General features: G+C 36.4%; 1 protein-coding gene across 2 annotated transcripts in view; it reads left to right on the plus strand.

The window, feature by feature from the left end:
• Positions 1–1426: 1426 nt before the first annotated feature.
• The window catches only part of LOC115988013 (auxin response factor 6-like), a 33689-nt gene continuing 19059 nt past the window's right edge, over positions 1427–16056 (plus strand). For both annotated transcript variants that reach the window (XM_031111639.1, XM_031111640.1), the window contains exons 1-6: positions 1427–1826; positions 2252–2364; positions 3233–3331; positions 3412–3468; positions 3551–3709; positions 3813–3897. In XM_031111639.1, the coding sequence (XP_030967499.1) occupies positions 1778–1826; positions 2252–2364; positions 3233–3331; positions 3412–3468; positions 3551–3709; positions 3813–3897 (562 nt within the window). In that variant the 5' untranslated portion in view covers positions 1427–1777. The remainder of the gene's footprint in view (positions 1827–2251; positions 2365–3232; positions 3332–3411; positions 3469–3550; positions 3710–3812; positions 3898–16056) is intronic.

Consider the following 16056-nt stretch of genomic DNA (forward strand, 5'->3'; position numbering starts at 1 on the left):
GAGAATTGAGAATAAATTATATTTAATTGCTACAATGATATAGTATTGAGATTGATGTATATGCATGAAAAAAATTAAATAGTTAAACTAGAAAAAGTAGAGAGTTTTGGATTAATTTAGCCAAAAATTTGAGAAGATTGATGTGAAGGCCTTGTGCCTGTTTGGGAATAGCTTATCTAGCTTTTTACTGAATTTTTTTTTGCTGAATGTATGCTAAAGTATACTTGTACCTTGAAAAAATTAAAAAAAGGCGGGAAAAAGAAAGGTTTTAAAAAGCTGTACATTAAAACTAAAAACTAAAAATTAAAAGTTTAAATTGATAAGAAACATGCTCTTAATAATAGTATCTATTTTGTTAGTGTTTTTAATTTTAATAGGTAGCGGGTTAGGCAATAAATAATAAATGATAAAAAATAATGTTGGGTAAAAAAGAATAGTACAGTACTGGGCGTCCTTTTAATTTTATTTTATAGCTCTCACTCGGTGAGGTAATTTGCAGAGTAACATTATTTTTAGCAACTATATTTTTAGTTGGCATGTTTTGGAAAAATATTAACAAACTAGCGTCTCGAGCGATAGAGGGTCGAAATTAGTGACGAAAATCGAGTCCTTAAGACTCGAATTCAATTCCGATGTGGAACAAAAAAGCCACATGGAAATCGAGTTTGTAAGACTCGAGTTCCATAGAGAGGAGAGAAAGAATGATGAAGGAGAAGAAACTCAGCAGAACAAAGAAGAGATACCCAATAGAACAAACCAGTAGAACAAAGAAGAAGAAACCCAAAACATCACAAACTCACGTGAAATTTTTTTCAAAAACCAAAAAAAAGAAAAAAAAAAAAAGAAAAGCATCTCAAAAAAAAAAAAAACCCAACCTTAACGATAAAGTTGTGGACTAATTCGGTCTAGACTTGGCTAGTCGTTGCCCTTATCGATTGAAAATCAAACAACAAGGGCCTCAAAGAAATGGGTCCCAAAATGAAGAAGAAGCCCAATAGAAGAAGAACAGAACGAAGAAGAAGAAGAAGAAGAAACCTAGGAAAATGAAGAAACCCAGTTGGACGGTAATTCTTAATGAAGGAATTTGAGTTTCAGAGACTCGAGTTCCACGTGCATTTTTATTTTTATTTTTCCACATCAGACTGCCAACACCTTGCAACTCAAGTTTTACATTGAACTCGAGTTTCAAAGGTTCGATTTACTAGTTTGTTACATAGTTTTGCAAATTTGATAACTAACTAAAATATTTCAAAATTAATGATAAATGCAAAAAAAAATTATGTGGCAGCTCTACCAATCGTCCGCATCCTCCTCCTCCTTCTCCTAGCTTTAATTTTTTTTTTTTAGTCTTTCAGCTCTCTTACTTACTATTATTTATTAATACTATAATAATAATAATAATAATAATAATAAAATCAATCATCACTATTCAGTATTCACTACCCGAGAGTAAAAGAGTACAGAGTAAGTAGAAGTAGAGAGTAGAGAGAAAAGTGGATTTCCCAAAATGTCACTACTCTCGACTCTTCTTACTCTTCTTCTTCTTCACTCTCTCATGATCTCAGTCAAAATTTAATAAAGATCTGCTTCTTCTGTTCATTAGGGTTTCTTCTTCTGGCAACTGTAATTTTGGTGGTTGAGGTTAGGGTTTCTTAAATATTAAAAAAAGATGTACTCCTGCTCAGTGCTGATGACTGGGTTTGGATGAACCAATATTATTAGAGGTTTTAGTTCCTTTATTATATAATAAGCATTGATTTCTTTGGCTTTTTCAACAATGAGACTCTCTTCTTCCTCCGCTGCCTTCAATCAACACTCTCAGGAAGGTAACTCCAGTTTTTTTTTTTTTTTTTTTTTCATAATTATGCCAACGCCTTTTGTAACACTATCCAATTATTATTTTATTTTTACTTCCCCAATGTTGTGGTTTGGGTAAAAAGAAATGGCTTAATAAATAAACTTGACCCATTTCAACATCTAAATTTATGGTCAAGCTTGAGTTCATTTATGCATTAGTATTCATGTATGTTGGGGTTTTCGAAGTAATGGGTGGATAAACTTCAGCCATTTCAACTTGTATAATAAGCTGTACCTCGTCTCATCTCTACGCAAGGTGGAGTCATAAGATGGCTTAATCGTTGATACTCAATTTTTGCTGCCTTGACTTCCAATGCTGATTTCTTAGGTAATTCAGTAAATTTGATGATGATGCAAATATAATGTTTCATGTGTATTCATTTCATGCAAGCAGGGGAGAAGAAATGCTTGAATTCCGAGCTATGGCATGCATGTGCAGGCCCTCTGGTGTCTCTGCCTCCTGTTGGAAGCCGTGTGGTCTACTTTCCTCAGGGTCATAGCGAGCAGGTTAGTGCAAATGGTAATTATTATTATTTGATAGCTAAATATATCTTATTTAATACTTATAGAAAAACAGAGGAAAATTACAATAGAATTATATCAAGCTAACATTGCTGTTGTTATCATCATAATCATCTTTGATAGTTTAGTATATTTTATTTAAATACACTGGAGTACTTATAAAAAAGAAGAAAAATACACTACAAGCATATCAAGCTCAAGAAGTGTTTGTTCAATATATAATATAGACACTGCTTAGTGCAGCCATCCAATCATACAATGATCTCAAAAATAATTGTTTGCTACAACATGAATGAAGATAAAAAAAAATTGTACTTTTTTGGTGCTAAAACTTAACGGGACACTGAGGAACTAGTGGACTAAACAATAGGATTTGTACAAAAGGAAGCCACAAATAGCTTTTGCTTTGCTATTCTCACTTAATAACAATGGAGGAGGCATTTTAAGTAGTATGTCCAATTGAGGAAGAATTGCAAAGGAGGTAATTTTCAAAGTCATAATCAAGTAATATTCAAAATAGGTAATTACAAAGAAGAAGAAATATACCCATTCCTCATATGCTTTTCCCATTGCCCTCTTCCTTCCCCTCCTATCTCCCCCCCCCCCCCCCCCCCCCCCCAAAGAAAACAAATGTTGTGTAAATGAAAATTTTAGTTATTCTCTAATTTGAAGCTATTGCCTTATGTGCCATTGTCTTGCTGCCTATCGTATCATATAAAACAATTGAATACAAATGTTGTTGCTTGAATGGTTGAAGCTCCTAGCTTGAAGATATCTCTTAAAGTATGCCATTATTTCTTAATCCCAAATTTTCCATATCGGTAATTTGTTATCCTCAATGTTACATGTGCAGGTTGCTGCTTCAACCAACAAGGAAGTGGATGCACATATTCCCAATTACCCTAACCTGCCCCCACAACTTATTTGTCAGCTTCACAATGTGACCATGCATGTATGTCTAGATCTGTTTAGTTAAATCTGCTTTAAACATTGTGTTGGCCGCTCCAACTATCAAAACTTGTGACGTTACAGGCAGACGTGGAGACAGACGGAGTATATGCTCAAATGACCTTGCAACCGCTGAGTCCGGTACTTTGCTTTGCCGCGCTTGGAGTTTTGAGATTGCTATTATTTTTTTAAGTTTCCTGGGATAACATAAACTATTTTGTAGCAAGAGCAAAAGGATGTATATCTACTGCCTGCAGAATTGGGTACTCCCAGCAAACAGCCAACCAACTATTTCTGTAAAACATTAACTGCAAGTGATACTAGCACTCATGGAGGATTCTCTGTTCCTCGCAGGGCAGCTGAAAAAGTTTTTCCTCCTCTTGTACGTGACATTTGATTTAAGTAATTAACCATTGTCTGATTTTCATGAAATTTTTTTTTTTTTCCCTCTTATTAATCATCTTTTTTATAAATTGTTCCTCCAGGACTACTCGCAGCAGCCTCCAGCTCAAGAATTAATTGCTAGGGATCTTCATGATAATGAATGGAAATTTAGACATATATTTCGAGGTAGTTTCCCACAATGCCCTTGTTCAAAACTCTATTTCGTTAGCCATGAAATATAAAATGTTGAAACTTGCTTTGTTTTTCTATCATGGCACATTTTTATTGTTTATTCTGTTTCCTTCAGCATTTGATTTGCCTAGTTTACATGATATCGTTGTTCTAGCTTTGCAGGTGAGTAATATTAGTGAGCTTGATGTTCCATTAATTTGTGTTTTGAATTTTTAACAAAATATTTACATAGAATACTTACTTAACTTGCTTGAGCAATATATATGTGGTCTTGTATTTCCTACCATGTTAATTTCTCTTTGGATTTTGGATTTACAATGTAACAACCTCTCTAGTTGGGTGTTATGCATTAATGCCACTGTTGTTTTACTTGTATACATGCTGTTTTCATTTGTAGTTTGGCTCCATTGGCTTGTTCAGATTGGTTCAAGTTTGTGTTTTATGTTTTTTATGGTGACATTGTTGTCCTTCTTAAGTTAGGAAGGTCATACTCTTGGATTATTGAAATCCTAGCTAACCTTTGGGGTCTTAGCTAGAATCCTAGTTGCATTGTCTGTTTGAAGACATAATGATTTTATGATTGTGTGATTGTTTGGTAGAGAATTGTGTGATTGTTTGTGGATGTGATGCACGACATGTTTCAATGTGGTTGATATAGGAATTTGTCCAGTGTGGTGGCTGTGGACTGAGTTGTTTATAATAGAGAATTGGGTGATGATGTAGGAAAACTTTCACAAATGTTGGTTTTTGGCCAGTGGTTCCTGCAATTGGGATTTAGACATGTTAGTAGCCTCAAATTGAAAGGAATAATCTCTCTCTCTCTCTCACACACACACACACACAAACACAAATATGCACAAAAGATTTCTGACTTGGTTATCAAAACCCTTACACCCACACACAGTCGATAGTCCATCCACCAAACTCCCAATCACCAAGACAATATAATTTATAAGAAAATACTTTGCAGAGAGAAATCAATTTATTTTTCTTGGGTTTTTTTTAGAGAAGGTTTGTTCGTAGCTGATAGCTACATTTAGGGTTTGTTTTATGTATCTTGGTGACGGTGACTAGGGTTCATTATAGTCTTGAAGTGGTGTGGTTGCTTGGCAAGATCAAATGAATTTTTTATTATTTCTGTTCGGTCTAGCTAACGAAATGTGACAAAAGGACTAATTGGTTATAAACCTATCCTTAGGGGCTTCTAATTTCAAAGGTAAAATTGTGTTTTTGGTCCCCTAAATATGGGTTGTGTTAAGTGTGTATGATTTGGTTCTTCAAATTTTTAAAAGGCGAAAATACCATTTTAGTCCTTATATTTTTCTGGTTATAGTCAATTTGGTCCCTACATTTTGGTGGCAGTCAATTTGGTCCATGTTATTTCAACTTGCAGTCAATTTGGTCTTTACTATCAACTTACTAATGGAAAATGCCTACGTGGATAATGCCATGCACAGTTGGCACACTTAAAGTTGACATGGCTATTAAAATAATAAAAAAAATTTAATTGGCATTAAATAATTCTATGTCATCATTAAATAATTCTATGTCATCAGTTGTATCCATTTTTCCGTGGAAGGGTGTTTGGAAAGCTAAAATTCCTAAGAGGGTCGCTTTTTTTGTGTGGACAGCGGTTCATGGGCAGATCCTTACATTGGATAATCTTATGCTTAGGGGTCGCATTTTGGTGAATTGGTGTTGTATGTGTCATCGGAATGAGGAAACGGTGGATCATCTTCTCCTCCACTGTCCTATAGCTCACTCTTTGTGGGTTTATATGTTTCAAATCTTTGGGACGCAATGGGTCATGCCAGGTTCTGTGGAAAGTTTGGTGTATTGTTGGAGTTTTTGGCTGGGAAAATTTAATTCAGACATTTGGAATATGGTTCCTGGCTGTTTGATGTGGATTGTTTGGACGGAAAGAAATCGGCGCTCTTTTGAGGATACCGAGAAATCCTTGGTTCAGTTACAAGCGCTATGCCAAAAGACTTTATTTGATTGGGCTAGATGTTGGGGCTTCTCAGATTGTTCCACTATCTTGGAGTTTATTTCGTCTCTTAGTATTGCTCATTAAGTTTATTTTTGTTGTTTGGTGCTGTTTGTTTGTTTGTTGCTGTTTGTTTGTTTGTAGCATTTCTTTGTGTTCACCATCATGAACACCTTGTACTTGCTTTCTTCTATTTTTCAGTTTGATTAATAAAATTCTTATTACTTATCAAAAAAAAAAAAAAAAAAAAAAAACTTGAATTTTTTTTTCTTTTAATCTTTCTTGCACTTTCTTATTACCTAAACAGAACTAATTCATTTTCTTGCATGTATTCTGCTGATTCAATAATCACATAGATTTTTCAAAAACGACATCAATTCCAATGCCACCATAATTAAACATTTCCAAAATCACAAATTTATTGCATAATTGAGAATTAGCATTCGTGCATAACCCATATCCAATGATCACATCAAATTTAAAACAAGAACAAGTCCAGATTTTTCCAAATCCTCATCAATGAGGTGGTACTCATGCATAACCCATTTGGTATGAAAACCAGGAGGAGCACGACCACTGCGGCTTCATCCAGTGCAAAAATTGTGACGTCCTTCCCAGTATTCTTCCAATACCCCTTTATAGTAGCCCGATTCATCCTTACTCACTCCCAATCCCAGAAACACTAGAGATTTTAGTGGACTCACCCTTGGATCGAAGAGAGAAATGGGATAGATCGGGTTTAAAGAGGGTGGGTTTGGCCGTGAGAAATGAGAGAACTACCACCTGGACTGGTGGTGGTGATGAGTGGCGGTGACGAATGCTCGGCCATGTTCAGATTGGGGATAGAGAGAGGGCGGAGAAAACATAGAGAGTTAAGACCAAGAGAAATAGAGATAGATTGCAGAGAAAAAATTTGTGTTTTTGTGTTTGATTGCTAAGAAAGTGCAAGAAAAGTTATGAATGTTCCTATTTATTTTGTTTTTTCTATCTTAAAAATTGAAAAATTAAAGAATTTTTTGTTTAAAATTTTTATTCATTTTAAATGCTGACTTGGAATTATTTAATGTTATCAAAATTTATTCTTATTATTATAATAGCCACATAAACTTCAAGTGTGCCAACTGTGCATGTTGTTAGCCACATAGGCATTTTCTATTAGCGAGCTGATGGTAGGGACTAAATTGACTGCAAGTTGAAAATAACAGGGACCAAATTAGCTACTAAAAGATAGGAACCAAATTGACTATAATCCCAAGATATAGGCACTAAAATAGCATTTTTACATTTTTTAAAATGCAACACTAGGTTCCTCTGTTTGTTTTACATTAATATATAATAATGAAATGCTGGTGCACTTGTATGTAAGATACTAAAATCAGGAAGTTATTGAAGATGGTATTATTCGGATTTGATTTATAAGAGTCTTTACTCAGAAGATAAGATACATTGCCCTCACCAAGATGTGCTGAATTTTCCTAGACTTTTGAGGATAAGGCTGGCTGGTTGGAACCGCCTTTTGAGGAAGTAGAGATTTTGGGGTGGTTAAGGACTAGGAAGCACCGATGTGGCTGGGAGGGTGCCGCATCGGAGTCCGGCGTGGGGTGCGACAACCAACATTGCTGCCTACGCATTGGTGCCGCGTCTGAGTTTTTTTTTTTTGGGGGGGGGGTGGGGATTTGTGCCGACTCGGCTCCGATTCACACCGACTTGGCTTCGATTCGCGCAAATTCGGGCTGATTCGGCCAGAATCGAGTCATATCGGCCGAAACGGCCGAAAAAGGCCAAGATCGGCCTTGAATCATGCCAGAACAGTCGAAATCGGCTTTGAATGAGGCCCAAACATCCTAAATCTGTCATTCCTCAATTTTATTCTGAATATTTGTTGCTTCTTTTGTGTTTTCTTTTTTGTTTTGTGTTATGTTTAGTGTTTCTTGCCTTCTTTCTTTGTTTTGTGAACCAAGGCCACAGTAATGTGTTTTTAGGTGACACCCTTCTTTTTTTTAAATATGTTTTTATTACTTATATTAAAAAAAAAAGACTGAAATTGAACCAATCTCATTTAAGGGACTAAAATTGAACTGACCGTATTTTTAAGGGATCAAAAATACAAGAAATAAAAGGATGGAAAGTCATAATGGATGGAAAATAGATGGAGGGTACTAATGGATTGGTGTTGCATGTGCAAGCAAAGTGGACAATCTGTTGATGGCTTATTACTCTATTTCCCCTTGGCGTATGATATTTGGTCTATGGTGTTTGGCATGTTTGGGTTGGATACGAAGGTTTGGGGCATTATTCTGTGGATATTTGGGGCACTCTGCCTTATGCATTATGTGGCTTCTGTGGAGTGAACACAATACTTGCACGTTTGAAGGCATTGAGAGCTCCTCCTCAAGCCTGAAACTATTATTACTTTGGACTCTTTTTGATTTTATGGTTGCTCTTAGTGGCCATTCTTTTTCTACTTTGCTAGAATTTATGGATTTATGCACTCTTAGCTGATTTGTATTTCATACCATCTGTACAGTTCCTGTATATATTTCATACCTTCTGTACATTTTCTGTGTGTAGTGGTTGTACCACGACTCTAAGTAGGCCAAGTGACTAAAAACACATTTGGATAGCCTTTCAAGTTGACACATAGTAGGTTGGAGAAACCTTCCTACTGTTTTCGCATTCTATTTTTTTTTTTTTTATAAATTTTTTGGTTAATTATTATTATTATTATTATAATATATTTTTGTGGCTAGTTACAATTTAATCGCTATAATAATTCTTATGGTTTTGGGTGGTTTCAGATTAAGTCTTGAACTTTAAAAGTTGCAATTAAAACCCTTATTTTTTGCCAGTGTTTTAATGCAGATGCAGCCATAGAAGATTAATTTGTTACTACTTTCCAAATTCATCTATTCAAGATTTAATTTATGGTCCACATGTGAAGTCCAATTGATATAAAAGTCATGTGGTTTAAAGATCTAGATATATGTGTCCTAGGTTTAAAATATGGTCAATTTTGTATTCAGGGGGCAATCTAAGTATAATTGGAAATCTTTGCCAATTAAGGGTATTTTAGTATTTTAGTTGAGTCTAGGATAATGTAGGAGATCCCAAGTGTATTAGATTTTCTTTTCTTTGTGTCTAAGTTAGCCTTTTATTAGTTATTATTTTATTAGATTTTAGTTTACTAGTCAAACTAGGAATTCTAATACTACTAGTACAAGAAAGAGTGTTTATATATAATGGTCAATGTACTTGAAGGACAGACTGAGTTTTTCACCAAAAAATAGAGCTGCATTGGCCTTATTGTTCTTTTTCTTACTTCTTTCTTTTCTTCTTTACTTTCTTGTTGTACTATTTGTACAACCCTTAGCCCTTGTTTGGGAGGAGGGAATGGAATGGAAAGGAATGAAAAGAATAATTTTAGAATATTTTTTCCTTCCCTTGTTCGGGAGTTTTAATGTAAGGAATGGAATCCATTCCTTTATTTGAGAGTTTAAGTGGGAGGGAATGGAATGGGTAGGAGAGAACACTCATTCCTCTCTATTTCCTTAAAACTTCAAATTTTCATTCCTTCTGAAATTGGGAGAAATGGGAGGGAATGAAGTTAGATTTAATGAATTTTTTACTAAAACTCCCAAAATACTCATATATTCAACCCTTTATTTTAAAATAAGGGTCTAATAATAATATTATTATAAAATGATTTCATTCCATTCTTTCTATGTTACATTCCATTCATTTTCATTTATTTATTTTAAAACATCCAATCAAGGTAACTTAATTCCATTTCATTCCTTTCCCTTACTTAAATACATTCCATTCCCTTTCATTCCCTTATGATTATTCTATTCCATTTCATTCCATTCCCTTATGAACTCCTTACTATAAATTTCTCCCTTTTCCTTCTTTCTTACAACCCCAAATCAAATAGTTGTCTCTTATCAATCAAATCCCCAAAGTCCCACAATTTCTCTATCAAACAGCCATAAAAAATCTTTAGATCCTAGCCAATTTTTAGTTCTAAACTTTTTTTTTTAAAACACTAAACCCTAGATTTACAAATCCTCTTAAACTAGCATGTGACAAGTTCCCTAGTTTGTTTCTGTCTAATTTACCCCTTTTGTCTATTTTTGCATGTTTATTAACATGTACGTAAAACGATGTCGTTTTGGCATCTAATAAGCATAAAAAGGAAAAAATTTTTTTTGCTGCCATGGGTAACCAAAACTTCCACCCATAGGTTTCCAGCATAATAAACCCATGAGAACACACCATTGGCTGAAACCCACAAAATGCCCGTATCCATGTTTAAAAGGATTTTTTATTTTTATTTTTAAAAACCATATAGAAAGGCAAATTGGGCAACTGAATTCAATAGGACTCTTTTTTTTTTTTTTTGATAAGTAAATTCCATAGGACTTCCATACCAGATTTCATCTTCCATAGGAAAACAAGCAACAAACAATCCAATTCTCTGATACATGTGGTTGATCTCGATTATTAAGGAGATAGGCAAAATTCTTGGGACTAAGGCTTTGTTTTTATACTTATTAATACTTCTTTTCCTAGTACATTAAAATTGCATACTAGAATATCTCAACCCCAACATCCCCCACCTCCCAAAAACACACACTTGCCAAAGTTGTGAGTTTCTTTTGTATGGTCAAAGTTTCTTTTGTACTAGTTGGTATGGTCAAATTTTCCGTTTGGGTCATTCAACCTGTACATTTAACTCCTTCACTTTGTATCGCTTTTTGTGCTAGCCTGTTTTGGACAATTCGGACATTTTGGGTATTTTAGCTGAAATATTTGTTTTGGTTAGAAATGGTTCCAAACTGAATAGCTGTTGTTGCCAATGAAGACAAAGGCCTTGAAGTTGGTGCATTGGCCAGCCATGGTTCACAATCTAGACTCTGGCCTTGATTGTTGTTTACGAAAACACATAAATGTGAATTCGTGTGTGTGCACACACACACACACACACATGTATATATTAATAAAATAAAAAATAGCAGTAACCTTGAAATGGTACACCTGATATTGACTGGTACCAAAATATTTTGTTCACCCAATCAAACTTTGATGACACCCATTATGGCTGTTCATCGGTTGGCCGGTGCCGGTTTTTGGGCCTTTTTATCATCTAACCATGACAATCATCAAGGTCGATATCTCCCTGATTGACACCGATCAACCTTGCCTAAGTTCATTTTTCTAACATATCGGTGGTGGTTTTTGTAGTGGCTTGGCGGTCGGTTGCCACCGAGCACCATCATTGAGAGAGAAATCTAAATGTTTCACACTAAAACAACCACCACCAATCACAAACCCATAAAATCTCCCAAGATTCAAAACACAAATTCAAAACCCACAAATCAACATCCGCAACAATTTAAAACCTTTTTTTTTGATAAGTAATAAGATATATTGATGAAAAAGGAACACCTAAGTGCACCAGAAGTGAACAAGGGAAAGGAAATCAAGGCTAGATATTTGAGATTTGACTAAAGATTAAGGAGGAAACATCCACTGGGTTGAAGATCTGAGATTTGACTGGGTTGAAGAAATGACAATGTGGCAGATTCCATTGGATTGACGGCTGGAAATTGTGGTAGATACTAGGTAGGGTTTGGGGTTTTTGTGGAGATTACAAGAGGCAAATTGAGAGAGATGTATTTTTGAGTGAAATGAGGGAGACACAGAGAAGGGTGTTCATATATATATGCATGTATGTATGTATGTATGCATATAGATGTTGGTTGGCTTGGTATCATTAGAATCCTAGATCCGCTACCAATGACCATATCGCGCTGACGTTGAAAAGCCCCACTAACCTCTTACACGACCCCATTCACCGTTGGTTACCTTGTTGGGCAATTTGAGCGGTGTGGCATCGGTTGACTCTGTTGGTCTGGATCGGGGCATGAACAACCCCATCCATTATGCTATTTGCGACTTTGCTCAATGGAATGTAAATAGTTGACCAATAGAAATTTTCTTGGCAGATGGATGTTGGGAGAGCAAAAAAAATATTTATTTTAATTTAGTCTTATTTAATTTTGAAGTCAATTTTATTTTTACAAGTCAATTTTATACTCTTTTTTTAATAGGTAATTAGAAAAATATAATTAATGAAAATAGTTAGGAAAAATACAAGTTGTTCATGATGATGAACAACAGGGAAAGGATAAAACAAATTGCAAAAAAAAAGAGAGGGAAATTGGGAAACTAATGTAAGAGAAAACATAAACTCAGAGAGAGGAACAAAAAGTAAAACCCCAACAACGAGACCACTCAAAAAGACTATGTTGGCATAACACCTTTAACTCTTTCAATGTCTTCTTAGTGTCCTCAAAGGAACGGCGATTTCGTTCCAACCAAGCAATCCACATCAAGCAACCTGGAATCAAATTCCAAATATTCGAAGTATATTCCCAAGCCATTGAAGCTAACAAAATAATAATCCCACCACCAATCCTGGCATAACCCAATGAATTTCGAAATTCTGAAGCATAAAAGTCCATAAGGTATATGTAATAGGACAGTGAAGAAGGAGTTGGTCCACTGACTCACCATCACATCGACACATATAACACCGATTTGCCAAAGAATGACCCCTAAGCATGAGATTATCTAAAGTACGAATCCGACCCTGAGCAGTTGTCCACAAAGAGAGAGCCACTCGCTTAGGAACCTTTGGTTTAAAAACACCCTTCCGAGGAAACAAAGAATTCTAAGCACCCCGAATCGCATGGTTGAAAGACTGGATGTCAAACTTATCATCTCCTTTGAGACGCCAACAAAGAGTATCGCTCCTTTCATCCCAAAGAATACGAGATTGGATAAACTCAAGGAGGGAATAAGATGCAGCTAGTTCCCTGTAGTGAAAATCTCTATAAAACCTCAAATCCCAAACTCTAACAGTACCCCCTCTGGAAGCCACAAAATCTCATAAATACAAGTGTCCTTGTTAGTTGAACACATGTAGATCTCAGGATAGAGAAATTTAAGGGTATTATCACCAATCCACCTATCATGCCAGAAGCAGATACGAGTACCTTCACCCACTACAAAAGACAAATGCTTAAAAAAACTCTCCTGCCCTTCATGAATGCTTCACCAAAGACCACATCCATGAGCCCTCTTGTATACTTTAGTACTCCTCCCCCCTTTTCCTCACCATATTTTGTGGAAATAACTCTCCGCTAGAGATGGGTAACTTCATGACCATACCTCCACAACCATTTCCCTAATAAAGCTTGATTAAAAGGCACCACACTTCTTATCCCCAAACCGCCCAGTTCAATGGGTAAACACACCTTTTTCCAAGCCACCAAAGGGTATTTGAAACACCCTTCTGAAGAGCCCTAAAGAGTATTCTTTTGAATATTTTCCAATCTAGCAGCCACAGTTTTGGGAATAGTAAAAAGAGATAAAAAATACGTTGGGAGACTTGAGAGAGTACTCTTCAGTAACGTGAGCCTACCACCCTTAGTAAATAGAGACGCTTCCACCCTAATAGTTTCTTCTCCATCTTCTTTAAAATAGGATTCCAAATTGAAGATGTCTTAAACAAAGTTCCCAATGGCACCCCCAAATATTTCATAAGCAAATTGCCCACTCTACAATGAAGAATATTAGCCAGTACGTCTAGATTATGCATCTCATCAACAAGGACAATCTCACTTTTCCCAACATTAACCTTCAACCCCGTAAAAGCTTGAAAACAAGACAAAGCCAACCCTATAGGCAATAGTTGTTCCCTAGAAGCATCACAAAATAAGATAGTGTCATCGGCAAACAACAGATGGGAAATTCACACACCGACATAATTCACTGCTCCCACATGAAAACCCCGAATAAGATTACTCTCCTCTGTCTTCCTCAAAATTCTGCTCAAAACCTCCATTATGAAAAGAAACAAAAGCGGGGATAATGGGTCACCTTGTCTCAAACCACAGAAGCTTCCTGAACCATCAACAACTCACTGAGCGCATTGGTATCCCACCGAGACAGAGGATCACACTCCAATAAACAATTATCTTTCTCCCCACTATCACAACAGCGGTTATCAACCCCACTGTTGACCCACAGCAGGAGGAGAAGCCCAGAATCATTATGATAAAATCCAGTAGTATCCACTGACCTCGGCTGAACTGCCACTTCATGGTACTCACTAAAGTCCTCGGTTCGATCTTCCCCTTCCCCAAAGTCAGCATCCATCTCATTACCCAAATCGGACAAAGGGGAAAAACAATTTTGATCCACCCACTGATGCCGACAATGAGACTTCAACCCATTTTTTGGAGACTCCATTGCTGCCGCTGTTGAGGTAACCAACATATCTCCGGTGAGGCTAGAGGATTGATGTGCTTCACCGTGCGTTTCCACGTCATCGGAAGCCATTGCCGCTGAAAAAACAGCCTTAACAGTGTCGGGATCCACCACGGAGGAGCTACGCCCTATCTCCATGTCTATCTCGGCCCTCGGTACACCGGAATCTTCCATCAGCATGCTCCCAGCACAGCTTGAGCTCTCGCCGATAATCCTTTGTATCGGTTTCAAACCCCGAGACTCCAGCGCATGTATAGGTTGGACTAGAGGTCCTTTAGCTTTAGGATCTTCCAGACGGCCAAATGGGCTTTCCCAAGCCCAGACTCATTATTATTAGGGGGGATAATGGGCCTTCCAACCACTTCATTAAAAAGCCCATCTTTATTTAAATTGCTAGTCTTTATCCAAGTGGAATATCTCTTCCCTTCTTCTAGTTTAAAAATTCTCAAAGCCAAGTTGCCAGCAATCAACTTAAAAAAAATTGCACGTGTGGGTCTACTACTTTTGGCAAAACTTTTAATAGTAGAATCTCCACAAATCACGTTACTACCCAAATTATCTCCCAATTTTTCGAAATTCCTTGACTTCTGCTTATTCCCATAATTATCCATAATATGCCTATTCCGGTCCCCAATGGCAGGCTGATCAGCACCACCCTCACCTCTATTCACAAGCCTTGATTTTTCGCCGGAAAAGAATAATCATAACACTTTACTAAAAGAAGACCATCCAGAATGATTAGTGCCTTCAGGAATCATAACACATCCTTTGCAAGCCCCACCATGATACACTTCTATGACCACAAAAATGCTTGCCTTGTTCGATCTACCACAAAATTCCAGTAACTTATTATTTTCTCGGAAACGTTTACAAAGAGCTTCCCCAGAACCCAATCATGTATATCGGCGAAACAAGAGAGAATCCACTCAATGCCTTTTATGTCCTACCCAAATTGTACTCTTAACATTTCGGCAACTCTTGTGAATTGCATACGAATCAGACTGCCCACCATCGAAAGAAAAAAAGAAAAACTTTGCATCAATACGAAAAGAACTTTTCCTGCCCCCATGATCAGAAAAAGATGTAGAAGGTTTGGTGGAAATTTTAGGTAGTGTAATCACGGGTAAGGGTGGAGGTTTAGACACAGAAGGTTTGATGGGTTGTGAAGTTGAGGGTTGTGATGGTGGGGCTGAGTTGGGTGGGATAGGGGGGTAACAAAAGGGGTACGGTGGACAACCAAAAGATGGGAATGGAGGTGGGAACAAAAAGGGATATGGAGAGATAGAAGGAATATGTGGGGCTGGCAGTGCTAGGAATGGGAAAAGAGTAGGATTTGGGGATGGCTGGGGGTGAGGGAGAGGGTGGGGATGAAGATGGGGGAGGGGTGGAGGAGACACCATCTCACACCACAAACATTAGCAACAATGAGCTTTGTATTTATAAAGCAGATAGACGTATCTCAATAAAAATAAAAAACTCAATTTTATACTAAGTAGTTAATTAGATTATTAGTACTTTTATTTAATTTCCTAGAGTCAAGGGTGTTTTCTGTAATTCAATAATTGTGAATTTCCAAGTAATTAGAGTTTTTGTGTCAGTTAGAATTAAGGTTTAGTAGTCTATATAACTACAATAATCTACTTCTAAGGAGATTGGTTATTTTGATGATGAATAAAATTTCTCTTGAAATTCTTCGAGACATATATATATAGTGCTGACTCCAACCAAGCCCAAGTGTTGACTTCTAAAAGCTTTTTTTTTTTTTTTTTGCTTACTCCAAACAAGCCTAGGTGCTAACTCCTAGGTTACCTTATTATTATTATTATTATTTT

This window comes from Quercus lobata, chromosome 4 (genome assembly GCF_001633185.2).
Source record: "Quercus lobata isolate SW786 chromosome 4, ValleyOak3.0 Primary Assembly, whole genome shotgun sequence".
NCBI classification, from domain to species: domain Eukaryota; kingdom Viridiplantae; phylum Streptophyta; class Magnoliopsida; order Fagales; family Fagaceae; genus Quercus; species Quercus lobata.